The 16,303-nt window shown below is 40.3% G+C and overlaps 1 protein-coding gene across 10 annotated transcripts in view; it reads left to right on the forward strand.

The window, feature by feature from the left end:
- Nucleotides 1-16,303, forward strand: part of Nf1 (neurofibromin 1) — a 644,633-nt gene that overhangs the window by 221,510 nt on the left and 406,820 nt on the right. For all 10 annotated transcript variants that reach the window (XR_011392599.1, XM_053781766.2, XM_053781772.2 and 7 more), the window contains one exon: nucleotides 6,636-6,840. Coding sequence is in view for 9 of the 10 variants with exons in the window: in XM_053781766.2 (XP_053637741.1) it covers nucleotides 6,636-6,840 (205 nt within the window). In the remaining variant the exon portion in view is untranslated. The remainder of the gene's footprint in view (nucleotides 1-6,635; nucleotides 6,841-16,303) is intronic.

A 16,303-nucleotide genomic window follows, 5' to 3' on the forward strand; every position in this document is an offset into this window, starting at 1 on the left:
TAAGCAGGTCGAGCATAGGCAACATTGTAAGTAGGTGAGCGTAAGTCTCAGGAGGGTGGGAGTCAGGTCACAAGAGGTTGTGGACACAAGTGACAACTGAGAATCTACATTACACTCCAAGCACAAGCCACCTACTTTTCAGACACATAATAAACCCACACATTATTCGACACATAATTACACACACACACACACACACACACACACACACACACACACACACACACACACACACACACACACACACACACACACACACACACACACACACACACACACACGACACACTCACACGACACACGCGACACACACACACATACACATACACACACACGACACACACATACACACACACACACGACACACACACACACGAGACACACACATGACACACACACACACGACACACACACATGACACACACACACACACCACACACACACACACACACACACACACACACACACACACACACACACACACACACACACACACACACACACACACACACACACACACACACACACACACACACGCACACACACACAGCTAATGTCCCCATATTTAAGAAAGGAAACAGAAACGAGGCGCTAAACTACAGACCTGTGTCTCTGACATGTATTGTGTGCAAAGTCATGGAGAAGATTATCAGGAGGAGAGTGGTCGAACACCTGGAAAGGAACAAGATTATAAATGAAAACCAGCATGGGTTCATGGAAGGCAAATTGTGTATCACAGACCTCCTGGAGTTTTATGACAAGGTAACAGAAGTAAGACACGAGAGAGAGGGGTGGGTAGATTGCGTTATCCTAGACTGCAGGAAGGCCTTTGACACAGTTCCCCACAAGAGATTAGTGCAGAAGCTGGAGGATCAGGAGCATGTAACAGGGAGGGCACTGCAATGGATCAGGGAATACCTGACAGGGAGGCAGCAACGAGTCATGGTACGTGAAGAGGTATCACAGTGGGCGCCTGTGACGAGCGAGGTCCCACAGGGGTCAGTTCTAGGACCAGTGCTATTTTTGATATATGTGAATGACATGACGGAAGGAATAGACTCCGAAGTGTCCCTGTTCGCAGATGATGTGAAGTTGATGAGAAGAATTAAATCGGATGAGGATGAGACAGGACTGCAAAGAGACCTGGACAGGCTGGACATGTGGTCCAGTAACTTGCTTCTCGAATTCAATCCAGCCAAATGCAAAGTCATGAAGATTGGGGAGGGGCAAAGATGACTGCAGACAGAGTATAGGCTAGGTGGACAAAGACTGCAGACCTCACCCAGGGAGAAAGACCTTTGGGTGACCATAACACCGAGCACATCACCGGAGGCACACATCAACCAAATAACTGCTGCAGCACACGGGCGCCTGGCAAACCTGAGAATAGCGTTCCGATACCTTAATAAGGAATCGTTCAAGACACTGTACACTGTGTATGTTAGGCCCATACTGGAGTATGCGGCACCAGTCTGGAACCCGCACCTGGTCAAGCACGTCAAGAAGTTAGAGAAAGTACAAAGGTTTGCAACAAGGCTAGTCCCAGAGCTCAGGGGAATGTCGTACGAGGAAAGGTTGAGGAAAATCGGACTGACGACACTGGAGGACAGAAGGGTCAGGGGAGACATGATAACGACATACAAGATACTGCGGGGAATAGACAAGGTGGACAGAGATAGGATGTTCCAGAGAGGGGACACAGGGACAAGGGGTCACAACTGGAAGCTGAAGACTCAGACGAGTCACAGGGACGTTAGGAAGTATTTCTTCAGTCATAGAGTTGTCAGGAAGTGGAATAGCCTAGCAAGTGAAGTAGTGGAGGCAGGAACCATACATAGTTTTAAGAAGAGGTATGATGTAGCTCAGGAAGCAGAGAGAGAGAGGACCTAGTAGCGATCAGTGAAGAGGTGGGGCCAGGAGCTGAGTCTTGACCCCTGCAACCACAATTAGGCGAGTACAATTAGGTGAGTACACACACACACACGCACACACACATGCACACACACGCACACACACACACACACACGCACACACACACGCACACACACGCACACACACACGCACGCACACACACTCCTCTGCAGGGACTCGGAGGAGAGGTTCATACCAAAGGGCAACAGAAAAAATGGTAAGACCCGAGTGAGCCCATGGTTTAAGTGGAGGTGTAAAGAGGCCAAAGCCAAGTGTGCTGGAGCATGGAAAAGGTAAAGAAGGCAAAGGACTCGAGAGAACAAGGAATTGAGCAGAAGAACTAGAAATGAATATGCAGGGATAAGGAGAGAGGCCCAGAGGCAATACGAGAATGACACAGCATCAAAAGCCAAATCTGAACCAAAGTTGTTATACAGTCACATTAGGAGAAGAACAACAGTCAAGGACCAGGTAATCAGACTGAGGAAAGGAGGAGGGAAGCTGACGAAGAGTGACCAAGAAGTATGTGATGAACTAAACACAAGATTTAGAGAAGTATTCACAATCGAGTCAGGAATGCTTCCTGCAAACTGTGAAGGTTAAGTGCACCAGAAGGTGCTGAACACAATACACATAACCAAGGTAGAGGTGAAGAAACTGCTAGACGAACTAGACACCTCAAAGGCGGTGGGCTCAGATAACATATCTCCATGGATACTGAGAAAGGGAGGAGAGGAACTGTGTGTGCCGCTAGTGGCAATCTTCAGTAAATCTATCGAAACTGGGCATTTGCCTGAGGCCTGGAAGACAGCACATGTAGTTCCAATTTTTAAGAAAGGAGACAGACAGGCAGCATTAACCCTTAAACTGTCCAAACGTAGATTTACGTTGATGTGCAGCAGGCTCCGAACGTAGATCTATTTTTTTTTTTACATGCTTTCAAATAGGGAAAAATCAAGGTTGGAGTGCTACGCATGTGAACGTAGATCTATGTTTGGATGGTTTAAGGGTTAAACTACAGACCAGTGTCACTGACTTGTATAGTATGTAAAGTCATGGGAAAGTTTATCAGGAGAAGAGTGGTGGAACACATTGAAAAGATTGGGCTCATATATGACAATCAGCATGGCTTCAGAGATGGGAAATCCTGTGTCACAAATCTACTTGAGTTCTACGATAAGGTAACAGAAGTAAGACAGGAGAGAGAGGGATGGGTAAATTACATGTTTTTAGACTGCAAGAAGGCTTTTGACACAGTACCACACAAGAGACTGGTGCAGAAATTAGAGGAGCAGGCAGGAATAACAGGGAAAGTACTGCAATGGATCAGGGAATACCTGACAGGAAGGAAACAACGAGTGTTGGTACGTGCTGAAGTGTCGGAGTGGGTGCATGTGTCGAGTGGGGTTTCACAAGGTTCATTCCGAGGCCCGGTGCTGTTTCTTGTATACGTGAATGACATGGTGGAAGGAATAGATTCAGAAGTGTCACTGTTCGCTGATGATGTGAAACTGATGAGGAGAATACAAGTGGGCAAGGATCAGTTAAGATTACAAGGGGATCTGGGCAGACTACAAGTATAGTCCGACAAATGGCTCCTAGAGTTTAACCCCAGTAAGTGTAAAGTCATGAAGATTGGGGAAGGACACAGAAGACCGCAGAAGGAGTACAGGTTAGGAAACCAACAGCTGCAAACATCAGCTAAAGAAAAGGATCTTGGGGTACGCATTATAACAAACATGTCCCCTGAGGCACACATCAATCAAATAACTGCTGCAGCATATGGGAGATTGGCAAACCTGAGATTGGCATTTAGACATCTGAGTAAGGAGTCATTCACAACATTGTACACAGTGTACGTAAGGCCTATACTGGAATATGCAGCGCCAGTATGGAACCCTCACTTAGTCAAACTTGTCATGAAATTGGAGAAAGTGCAAAAATTTGCAACACGATTAGTCCCGGAACTGAGGGGTATGTCTTACGAGGAGAGGTTAAGGGAACTCACCCTGATGACACTAGAGGATAGGAGGGATAGAAGGGACATGATAACAATGTATAAAATACTAAGAGGCATTGACAAGGTGGACAAGGATCGAATGTTTCAGAGATGGGATACAGAAACAAGGGGACACAATTGGAAGCTGAAAACCCAGATGAGTCATAGGGATGTTAGGAAGTATTTCTTTAGTCTTAGAGTTGTCAGGAACTGGAATAATCTGGAGAGTGAAGTAGTGGAAGCAAGTTCCATAAATAGTTTTAAGAAGAGGTATGACAAATATCATGGAGCAGGGAGAGAGTGAATTAGTATCGACCAGTCAAGAGGCGGGGCCAGGAGCTATGACTCGACCCCTGCAACCACATATAGGTGAGCGTGCGCGCACACACACACACACACACACACACACACACACACACACACACACACACACACACACACACACACACACACACACACACACACACACACACGCATTCATGCTCGAGCTCACTCACTCTTGCTCCCTCGCTCTCGCACGCTTATTCGGTCTGTCTCTCTCGTCTTTCACACGCTCTCTCTTGTTATTTTTTATTAACACATCGGCTGTATCCCACTGAGGCAGGGTGACCTAAAAAAGAAAAAAATACTTTCATCATCATTCACTCTATGACTTTCCTCCCAGAGGTGTGCTGACACTACAGATAAAAAACTGCAATTCATCTCCACCCCTCCTTCAGAGAGCAGGCACTGTACTTCCCATCTCCAGGGCTCAAGTGTAGTTAACTAGTTTCCCAGAAACCCTTTTTGTATGTTACTTTAGTCACACTTCAAAAGTATGTGAAGTCATATATAACATTTGCCTCCACTCTCTCCTGTCTAACACGCTCATGCATTTTGGTAAGAATATTTTGTCGTCAGAAAGAGTGACTATTTGCTTTGTGAGATGTATCTTGATGGTGGAGGGTTTAAAGTGCTGTAATATTTAATAATTTCCAGAACTGTTAACAATACAGCAGGGCACCACTTGTACAGCAGGTTAGGTTCCAGGCTACCACCATGAAGTAAATCACTTGTTTACTTATAAGTGCATATAATTACATGCTTCGTAACACGTTTCTACTGTCATATATTGGGTTAACATTAGAACTAGACATTAAAAACCAATAAAAAAGCAAAATACACATACAGTACACTCATTACTACTTTAAAATATTTGTAGTCTTAATGTAGGGTTAGAAGTGAGTATTTATTGCAGAAAGTTAGGTGTGGTAGCTTACCTGGCTACCACACTTTCACAAAATATTATTTTTACCATCGACATTCCTTGTTCACTGAGTTTAATCATTTCTAACAACTACCTTTAGATGCCATTGTAAACAAGAGAGTTGTGGAGAATGTAAACAAACAGACAAATGTGTATTAATTCCGGTTTATACATGTTCATTTTGCATACATTTTTTGAAGCTTTTGCCCTCCAATCAAACCCTTTACATTGTGTACAAGTTGTCTTCATGTTGGTGCAGTAGAATAAATAGCAGCAACACTCCCATTTTCATGCACCACACCATTTTGAGAGGGATTGACACTGTGAGTGAAGGCATACGAAAGGAATATTTTTCAACAGTTACCCCAGTAATTCTATAATGTACACAGCTTCTCTGGTGTTGGACTAGAGAAAATGGAATTCTTTCTGTTACTCCTACAAGTTGCCTTGCTACCATATATCATTTTTATGTCAATTTGTTCTACTGTGGTTGTACATATTATGTTTGTATGATATGTAGCGTGTTTTTTATATAATTTTGAAAAAGTATTATACATGGGTTGATGAAAATGTCTATATTAATGTAATATACAAAATGTAAAGCACCCGAGAGGGATTATTATTATTATTATTATTATTATTATTATTATTATTATTATTTTTTTTTTTTTAACAAGTCGGCCATCTCCCACAGAGGCAGGGTGACCCTAAAAGAAAATACTTTTATCATCATTCAACTCTTTCACCTCACTCACACATAATCACTGTTTTTGCAGAGGTGCTCAGAACACAACAGCTTAGAAGCATATACGTATAAAGGTACACAACATATCCCTCCAAACTGTCAATATCCCGAACCCCTCCTTTAGAGTACAGGTATTGTACTTCCCATTTCCAGGACTCAAGTCCGGCTATATAAAAATAACCGGTTTCCCTGAATCCCTTCACTAAATATTACCCTGCTCACACTCCAACATTATTATTATTATTATGATGCTTATAGCATCTTTAACACTAGTGAGACACACTTAGTGATTTTAATGTATACCTACATGCCAGCACAGTGTGTAAGTTTATTTAAGTACAGGTACACACAATTATCAGAGTATTGTGATATTGTGTGAATGATGGTGAAAGTGTTCCTTTCTTTTTTGGGTCACCCTGCCTTGGTGGGAGATGGCCATTTTGTTGAAAAAAAAAAGCATAATATGCACAGTAACTGTAAAACACTTGAAATTTAGAAAAGTTTCCAGACATAATCAGAAGACATGAAGCTCATTGAGGATGTAAACAGAGTGGCTCACGGACATTGCAATATTGAATTAAGGAGCCGTATAAATGAATTTGTGGTCATAACTTGAAATGTCCATATTAACAAATCGCTGTAAAGTGAAGTGTCGTGAAGTGGGGGGCCATCCTGTATATAAAAGACCTAAAACTGGCATGAATATAATCATAAAATATATTTTATCTCTTCCAGCTTGTATATGCAATATGATATAACAGGATGCTGTAGAGATCTAGATCAAGCATGTATGGAAGCAGTGGCTGCCTTGCTTCGTGGCCTCCCACTCCAGCCAGAGGAGAGCGACCGTGGTGACCTTATGGAAGCAAAATCTCAACTGTTTTTGAAATATTTTACTCTTTTCATGAACCTCCTCAATGACTGCATGGAGGCTCAAGAGGTAAGTACTCTCTACTGATACTGAACCAGGAAGCTCTAGTGACTGGACATGACCAATGGTTTCCTGTAAGTTATGCTTTTCAGTTACTCAGATCAGGTTTATTGAGACCATGATGGCAATTTTTGCAAATGCTTTGGTCAGGTATAGTTGCTACTGTTCTCTCTTTGACGTCAGTTTACTTTGATCATGCAGTACGTATATAGTTTCTTTCTTTCTTTCTTCTTTCAACACACCGGCCGTATCCCACCGAGGCGGGGTGGCCCAAAAGGAAAAATGAAAGTTTCTCCTTTTACATTTAGTAATATATACAGGAGAAGAGGTTACTAGCCCCTTGCTCCTGGCATTTTAGTCGCCTCTTACAACACGCATGGCTTACGGTGGAAGAAATCTGTTCCATTTCCCCATGGAGATATGAGGAAATAAACAAGAATAAGAACTAGAAAGAAAATAGAAGAAAACTCAGAGGGGTGTGTATATATATATGCTTGTACATGTATGTGTAGTGTGACCTAAGTGTAAGTAGAAGTAGCAAGACATACCTGAAATCTTGCATGTTCATGTGACAGAAAAAAGGACACCAGCAATCCTACCATCATGTAAAACAATTACAGGCTATCGTTTTACACTCACTTGGCAGGACGGTAGTACCTCCCTGGGCGGTTGCTGTCTACCAACCTACTACCTAGGGTATAAAGTTTCATGGTTATTATATACAGTATATTTCACCAGTTTGCAGTGCCTGCAGGAAATAGCATTTTTTGCACTTGTCCAATATTTCACTTCCTAAATCCATTTTCTCCTATATTCTTTACATTTAAAGATATTGCAGATTTTTAGGAAGCACCCTCTCGTATTAACCCTTTGAGTGTTGAGACCCCTTGCTCGCAAACTTGCTCATAGTGTCAGAGAATTTTCAAAGAAAAAAAATTATTTTTTCCTATGAAATGATAGAGAATCTTTTTCTAAGGTAATGAAACCAAAAGTTCGAAATTTGATGGAAGACAAAAAAGGGAATTACATTCTCAGGAAGTTAGTGGCCTCGGCGATATTTACGCATCAGCGTTTTTATCCACTTTGATACCTATTTTGGGCCAATTCCTTTGTTCCACTCAAACAAACTCATAGCTATTTCACTAGAGCTCTTTTTATTCTATCAGCTAAGTACAAGAACCTGTCCATTTACCTATTTCAGCTACTCAAAAAAGTGATCAGAATTTACTAATTTGGCTAATTTCACACAAAATTCAAGAAAGACCAGTTTCAAAACAGGGGCCAGAATAAACAGTGCGAACATTCCTGGTACTAAAATAACATTTTCTCTCTTCATTAGTCACATGTCCAGGTCCCTCATATTACACTTGCTTTTCATTTTGAATTTTTATTCACACACAAAAATAGATGATTTACTGTTACTCATAGTATTGCACAATTGTAATAATTGTATAAATAATATCAACTCATTTGTGACTGGATATTAGACCCACCAGTTGATATGTATTGGACATGTGACTGTGATATGTTTACTCTTGAACATCATCAAAAATCAAACATTTCCACTACTTTGACATCAATTTCAAGCTACTTATGTTTGGTAAACCATTCAGAATCGCCTCTATTTCTGTGCTATACCTTCCATTTGATCAAATGAGACCAAGAAAATGAGAATACAATCATAAATACCATTCAAAAATACACTGCAAATTTGCTGTTTTAAACCAAAAACAGGTGCAGTTATTTTTTTTTTTTTTTGTCATGCACTGCTTGCTGCAGTATTTTTTTTATACTGGGCACACTGACCAAACAGATCCATTCCCTCATATATAGACTTACCAGCTTTCTCCCAAAAGTTATGAAACTTCCAGAATTTTGGCGTAGTATTATGGAACTGACAATGGGTTTAAAGCTGTAATATTATGGGACCGACACCGAAGGGGTTAATTGAAAGCTTATTGCATCTAAGTGTATTCTCATTAACCCTTTTGGGTGAACAATAAACTAGCCACTTCAACAGCATAACCTTATTAATGTAGTGACAGTTTAATTAAAAAAATATTATAAGGAAATTTATTTGGTGTAATGAAGTAAAAAAAAAACAGGCATTCAGCCATATTGGGAGATGGTTGATGTGGTAAAAAATGAAATAATTGATGTACTGTATTTTAAACTTGTTGTTACTTGATTATTGAAACATTTATGGTAATGTAACATAGATATAAATACTTTTGTTGCTTATAATTAATGTAATTGATTGTGATTAAATTTACAGTAGACAGTAGTTATGTTCCTGAAAATGACATCTTATAAAAAAATTGTAAAATACGAACTTTAAGAACATGCAGTGGAACCCCAGATTTCGTATTAATCTGTTCCAGAAGGTCATTCTAAATCTGAAATGTATGAAAACCGAAGTAATATTTTCAATGAGAAATAATGTAAATCCAATTAATCCGTTCCAGACACCCAAAAATATTCACAAAAAATTCATTGTTTAAAGAATAACCATAGTTTTACATACAGAAAACAATAAGAAATAAATATGACTAATTTTTATGATAAATGAATATTACATACCTTTATTGAAGACTCTTGTTGGCATATGAAGAAGGTGAGGAGGGGAGAGAGAGCTGAGGTTATTGTTTGGAAGGAGAATCCCCCTCCATAAGAACTTCAGGTATCAAAGCCCTATCTAGGGTTACTTCCCTTCTTTGTCTTTAGTTGTCACTGGACCTCTGTCGCACTAAAAATCTGTCCAGAGCTCTGTTTCTGGGGTCTCTTTAAGATTTGCCTAAAATAGGACAAGGTATTGTTACCGAACATATTGCAAATATGGCTTTTATCAGCTTTGTCATGGTGATATTTTTCAGCAAAAGTTTGCACCTCATTCCACTTTGCACAAATGTCCTTAATCGCTGAAGAAGGCACCTTCTTCCCTCTCTCTTCCTCCCCTCTGAAGCAATTTCCTCAGCTGCAGTCTGTTGCTATTCCAGTTGAAAGTCTTGCAGCTCTTCAGTGGTTAGCTCTTCCCTGTGGTCCTCCACCAACTCTTCCGCATCCTCGCCACTCACATCCAACCCCATGGACTTTCCCAAAGACACAGTACATTCCACAACAGGCATAGGGTCGACAGGGTCGGCCTCAAACCCTTCAAAATCCTTGTCGAGGACACATTCTGGCCACAATTTTCTCCAAGCATAGTTCAAAGTCCTGGCAGTCACTTCCTGCCAATCCTTACCTATAAGGCTTATGCAATGGAGGATATTGAAATGATACTTCCAGAACTCTCTTAGGGTCAGTTCAGCATCCAAGGTCACTTCAAAGCACCTTTGAAACATTGCTTTGGTGTAGAGTTTTTTGAAGTTAGGAATGACCTGCTGGTCCATGGGCTGGATGAGAGGAATGGTATTAGGAGGCAAGAACTTCACTGTTATAAAACTGAAGTCTCTAAACAGTTGGTCTTCCAAGTCTGGAGGGTGAGCAGGAGCATTGTCCAGTACCAGGAGGCACTTGAGTGGCAATTTATTTTCCAAGAGGTGTTTTTTCACACTCGGTCCCAACACTTCATGGACCCAATCAATGAAAATTTGCCTCGTGATCCATGCCTTATTATTAGCCCTCCACATCATACATAATTTATAATTTACTCTTCATGATATTGTTTTTTCTTGAACACACTGGGATTTTCAGAGTGATACACCAGTAAAGGCTTCAATTTGAAACCCCCAGTAGTGTTACCACAGAACAAAAGAGTTAGCCTCTCTTTCATAGGCTTGTCTCCTGGCAGTGCTTTTTCCTCCTGTGTGATGTAGGTCCTCTTTGGCATTTTCTTCCAAAAAAGGCCTGTTTTGTCACTGTTGAACACTTGTTGGGGGAGGAATCCTTCAGCCTCTACATACTCCTTGAATTCATCAATGAATTCTTCAGCCACAGGTTTGTTTGAACTTGCAGCCTCACCCTGCCGTACAACACTGTGTATGCCACTACACTTCTTGAATCTGTCGAACCAACCTCTGCTGGCCTTAAATTCACTAACAGCAGCACTCGTTCCTGGCATTTTCTTTTCGAGATCCGCATGCATCTGCCTTGCCTTTTTGCAAATGACTGCCTCCACAACACTATCTTCCGCTAACTATTTTTCATTGATCTACCCCAACAACAACAACTCCACATCTTCATTTGTTTGTGATCTCTGTTAGCAAATTCACCCCTTTTGCAACTTTAGCTTCTTTGATTTCTACTTTCTTTGCCAGGATGGAACAGATTGTTGATTTCGACTTCCCATACATCCTGGCAAGCTTGGCTAGACGTATGCCACTTTTGTATTTGTCTTCAATCACTTCCTTGAATTCTTTCGTGTTTCTCTCTTTCTTTACCAAAGAGCTGGCACTAGGAACTTTCTTTGGGCCCATGGCTGCTTATTTCGTAGTTGCAGTCAATAAGCAAGCACAAAAATTGCGAAATGTTTTGGATGAATGCTCACTCAACCATTGACAGAGCCAGACTGAGGCTGCTTCCTGGCAGGCAGACACGTCTGATAAGTATGATTCCCGGGACAAGGTACGAAATCCAGAGCAAAATTTCGCCCAAAAAAGTGTTTTAAATCCGAAACGTCCGATATCCGGTGCATGCGAAATCCGGGGTTCCACCGTATAGAAAAAAATAGGGTTACGTTCATAATGAATCCTCCTCACCTCTCCCCAAACAAAATTTAATCAAATTTTTCTTAAAGCTTTGTAATGCATCAAAACTAAAAAATAATTAAATTTTCTATTTGCTATAGTCATTGCTTGTTGATATGGAAATGTGTGAGGGAGTGTTGATGTAATCCTGTACAGTACCTATGCAAACACCTGACAGGCAGTTCCACAGCTATTACTTGCCACAACTTTCACCTGTCTCTACCAAAACTACTGTCACCTGCAAACGTCAATAAAAATGCCATGTTTTACCAGCCAAGATGAGATTTCTTATTTACAAAACAGTTGTCCAGAGGGCTGAGGAAGGGTTGTTGGGGTGGTTCGGACATGTAGAGAGAATGGAGCGAAACAGAATGACTTCAGGAGTGCATCAGTCTGTAGTGGAAGGAAGGCGGGGTAGGGGTCGGCCTAGGAAAGGTTGGAGGGAGGGGGTAAAGGAGGTTTTGTGTGCGAGGGGCTTGGACTTCCAGCGGGCATGCGTGAGCGTGTTTGATAGGAGTGAATGGAGACAAATGGTTTTTAATACTTGACGTGCTGTTGGATTGTGAGCAAAGTAACATTTATGAAGGGGGTTCAGGGAAACCGGCAGGCCGGACTTGAGTCCTGGAGATGGGAAGTACAGTGCCTACACTCTGAAGGAGGGGTGTTAATGTTGCAGTTTAAAAACTTTAGTGTAAAGCACCCTTCTGGCAAGACAGTGATGGAGTGAATGATGAGAGTTTTTCATTTTCGGGCCACCCTGCCTTGGTTGGAATCGGCCAGTGTGTTAATAAAAAAAATAAAATAAAGTATACACAGGGTAATATCCACCATAATATGAAAGCAAACTATCCAAGAAAACATTAAAAGGTGATTAAATCAAGAGAAAAACTTCTCTAGGCTCAGCATGTGTTGTAATTATTGTTAGGTTATCAGCCACCCCTAATGCCAACCACCCCATCACAAGTCCTTGTTTGTTTATTGCAAAATATAAGTGTATCAACTAAACTGATGCACAAATTTATATGAAGTAGGTACTGTATACACATTACTTCCAGGTTTTTTTTCATTTTTTATCTTTATTATGCAAAGAAAGATAAGCATAAGGGCATGTAAACACTCGTAGGAGCCACTTATGGGCAGGGGATGATTCTGTCAACCGTGAATATGCAATTCATATATTTTCACAAGATTGAAGTTTAACGACTGAATTGATGTACATTATACACAGTATCCTCCATGGGGAAGTGGAGCAGAATTCTTCCTCCGTGAGCCATGTATGTCGTAAGAGGCGACTAAAATGCCAGGAGCAAGGGGCTGATAACCTCTTCTGTATACGTTACTAAATTTAAATGGAGAAACTTTAGTTTTTTCTTTTGGGCCACCCCGCCTCAGTGGGATATGGCTAGTTTGTTGAAAGAAGAATATGATATACATTATACACAAGGTACTCTATTCATATTATATTTAGTTTCCTTTCATTGTAACATTAATTATTCAAAGGGAAGGAAGCAAAGGATATACAAATCTTGGAGGCCCTCTCAATTTGTATAGAAACATTGTCTCCAGTATCCTCACATCTTAGCTCTGATGATGCAAAGGATATAAAAACTGCATGTATTGACTGGTATACAGGAAACAACTAATTTAATCACATTTGTTGTTTTTTCTGAGACTCCCATGGTGATAATTTATATATAAGCAGTGTATACTATGGTGGTCCTGTGAACTTCAGACACAAACATTTATCATGGTGATGCTGCAAGGTTATCCTTTCACTTTTTCATTTACTTACTGTACTTTCCACACTAATATCAATCACTAAGCATTCAAAATTTGTGTAAATAAAGCTAGAGTAAGTGAATGACTGTTAGTGGTATAGTAATGTGTAATTTATGTAAAATTAGCTATTACTAGCCTTCTTGTACAGATTTTAATTATTTTGCTCTATAGTTACACCTTCATTCAGGAGAGCCCTGCTTTACAATGCTATGCTAATACAGCAGTTTTCGGTTTTACCCATTCTTCATTTATTCAGACTTCTTACAATAAATGTATTCACCACTTGCTATAAGCTAAGGGCAAAAATATTCTAAGTAATGTGTGTACTGTATATGCATTCGTAAGGCCTTGCTATGTTCCTCACTTAATATATGATAGTGTATTTATTTGAAAGTGAAAAAAAAAGCTATGCTTCACTTTACAGCGGTAGCCTGGAACCTAACTTGCTGTATAAACAGGGTGTGCCTGTAAATAAAACTCATGTTGTTCTAATAAAAAAAGTACCGAATTCTTTAACTGCTTTATGGCAGAAACGTTTTAATCGATGGTCTGCTGTATTCAGATTAGCTTTCCTCGTTATGTTGGGCATTAGTTTTAAAAATGCTGTATTAGAATGTGGGGCAGAAGTTTGTGGTTATAGGAGGGTGGGTGCAGGAGGAAAGAGGAGTGATTGGTGGATTGATGTAGTAAAGAGTGTGATAAAAGAGAAAAAAGGTAGCTTATGAGAGGTTTTTACAAAGAAGAAGTGTTATAAGAAGAGCACAGTATATGGAAAGTAAAAGAAAGGTGAAGAGAGTGCAAAAGGAGAGCAGATGATAGAGTGGGAAGGGCACTGTCAAGAAATTTTGATGAAAATAAGAAAAAATTTTGGTGTGAGATGAACAAGTTAAGAAAGCCTAGGGAACGAATGGATTTGTCAGTTAAAAACAGAGTAGGGGAGTTAGTAGATGGGGAGCTGGAGGAATATTTTGAGGAACTTTTGAATGTCGATGAAGAAAGGGAGGCAGTAATTTCACATACTGGTCAGGGAGTTATAACATCTTTTAGGAGTGAACAAGAGCAGGATGTGAGTGCGGGGGAGGTGTGTGGGGCATTACGTAGAATGAAAGGGGGTAAAGCAGCTGGAACTGACGGGATCATGACAGAAATGTTAAAAGCAAGTGGGGATAGTGTTGGAGTGGTTGGTATTTTTGTTTAATAAATGTATGAAAGACTGCAAGGTACCCAGGGATTGGCAGAGAGCTTGTATAGTTCCTTTATATAGAGGGAAGGGGGATAAAAGAGATTATAAAAATTATAGGGGAATAACTTTACTGAGTATACCAGGAAAAGTGTGCAGTATGGTAATTATTGAAAGAATTAGAGGTAAGACAGAGAGTAGGATTTCGGATGAGCATGGGGCTTTGGAGTGGGTAGGGGATGTGTAGATCAAGTGTTTACATTGAAGCATATATGTGATCAGTATTTAGATAAAGGTAGAGAAGTTTTCGTTGCATTTATGGATTTAGAAAAGGCATATGATAGAGTGGATAGAGGAGCAATGTGGCAGATGTTGCAGGTATATGGAATAGGTAGTAAGTTACTAAATGCTGTAGAGAGTTTTTATGAGGATAGTGAGGCTCAGGTTAGGGTGTGTAGGAGAGAGAGAGATTACTTCCCGGTAAAAGTAGGTCTTAGACAGGGATGTGTAATCTCACCATGGTGGTTCAATATATTTATAGCTGGGGTTGTAAAAGAAGTAAATGCTAGGGTGTTGGGGAGAGGTGTGGGATTATGTTATTGGGAATCAAATACAAAATGGGAGTTGACACAGTTACTTTTTGCTTATGACACTGTACTTATGGGAGATTCTAAAGAAAAGTTGCAAAGATTAATGGACTAGTTTGGGAGGGTGTGTAAAGGTAGAAAGTTGAAAGTGAACATAGACAAGAGTAAGGTGATGAGGGTATCAACTGATTTAGATAAAGAAAAATTGGATATCACATTGGAGGGAGGGAGTATGACTTGTCAGCGAATGGGTTTATGAAGGATAAGGTTACCCATATAGTGTTGGAGTGGTTGGTACTTTTGTTTAATAAATGTATGAAAGAGGGGAAGGTACCTAGGGATTGGCAGAGAGCATGTATAGTCCCTTTATATAAAGGGAAAGGGGACAAAAGAGACTGTAAAAATTATAGAGGAATAAGCTTACTGAGTATACCAGGAAAAGTGTACGGTAGGGTTATAATTGAAAGAATTAGAGGTAAGACAGAATGTAGGATTGCGGATGAGCAAGGAGGTTTTAGAGTGGGTAGGGGATGTGTAGATCAGGTGTTTACATTGAAGCATATATGTGAACAGTATTTAGATAAAGATAGGGAAGTTTTTATTGCATTTATGGATTTAGAAAAGGCATATGATAGAGTGGATAGAGGAGCAATGTGGCAGATGTTGCAAGTATATGGAATAGGTGGTAAGTTATTAAATGCTGTAAAGAGTTTTTATGAGGATAGTGAGGCTCAGGTTAGGGTGTGTAGAAGAGAGGGAGACTACTTCCCGGTAAAAGTAGGTCTTAGACAGGGATGTGTAATGTCACCATGGTTGTTTAATATATTTATAGATGGGGTTGTAAAGGAAGTAAATGCTAGGGTGTTTGGGAGAGGGGTGGGATTAAATTATGGGGAATCAAATTCAAAATGGGAATTGACACAGTTACTTTTTGCTGATGATACTGTGCTTATGGGAGATTCTAAAGAAAAATTGCAAAGGTTAGTGGATGAGTTTGGGAATGTGTGTAAAGGTAGAAAGTTGAAAGTGAACATAGAAAAGAGTAAGGTGATGAGGGTGTCAAATGATTTAGATAAAGAAAAATTGGATATCAAATTGGGGAGGAGGAGTATGGAAGAAGTGAATGTTTTCAGATACTTGGGAGTTGACGTGTCGGCGGATGGATTTATGAAGGATGAGGTTAATCATAGAATTGATGAGGGAAAAAAGGTGAGTGGTGCGTTGAGGTATATGTGGAGTCA

Source organism: Cherax quadricarinatus, chromosome 30, assembly GCF_038502225.1.
Source record: "Cherax quadricarinatus isolate ZL_2023a chromosome 30, ASM3850222v1, whole genome shotgun sequence".
Lineage (NCBI taxonomy): Eukaryota > Metazoa > Arthropoda > Malacostraca > Decapoda > Parastacidae > Cherax > Cherax quadricarinatus.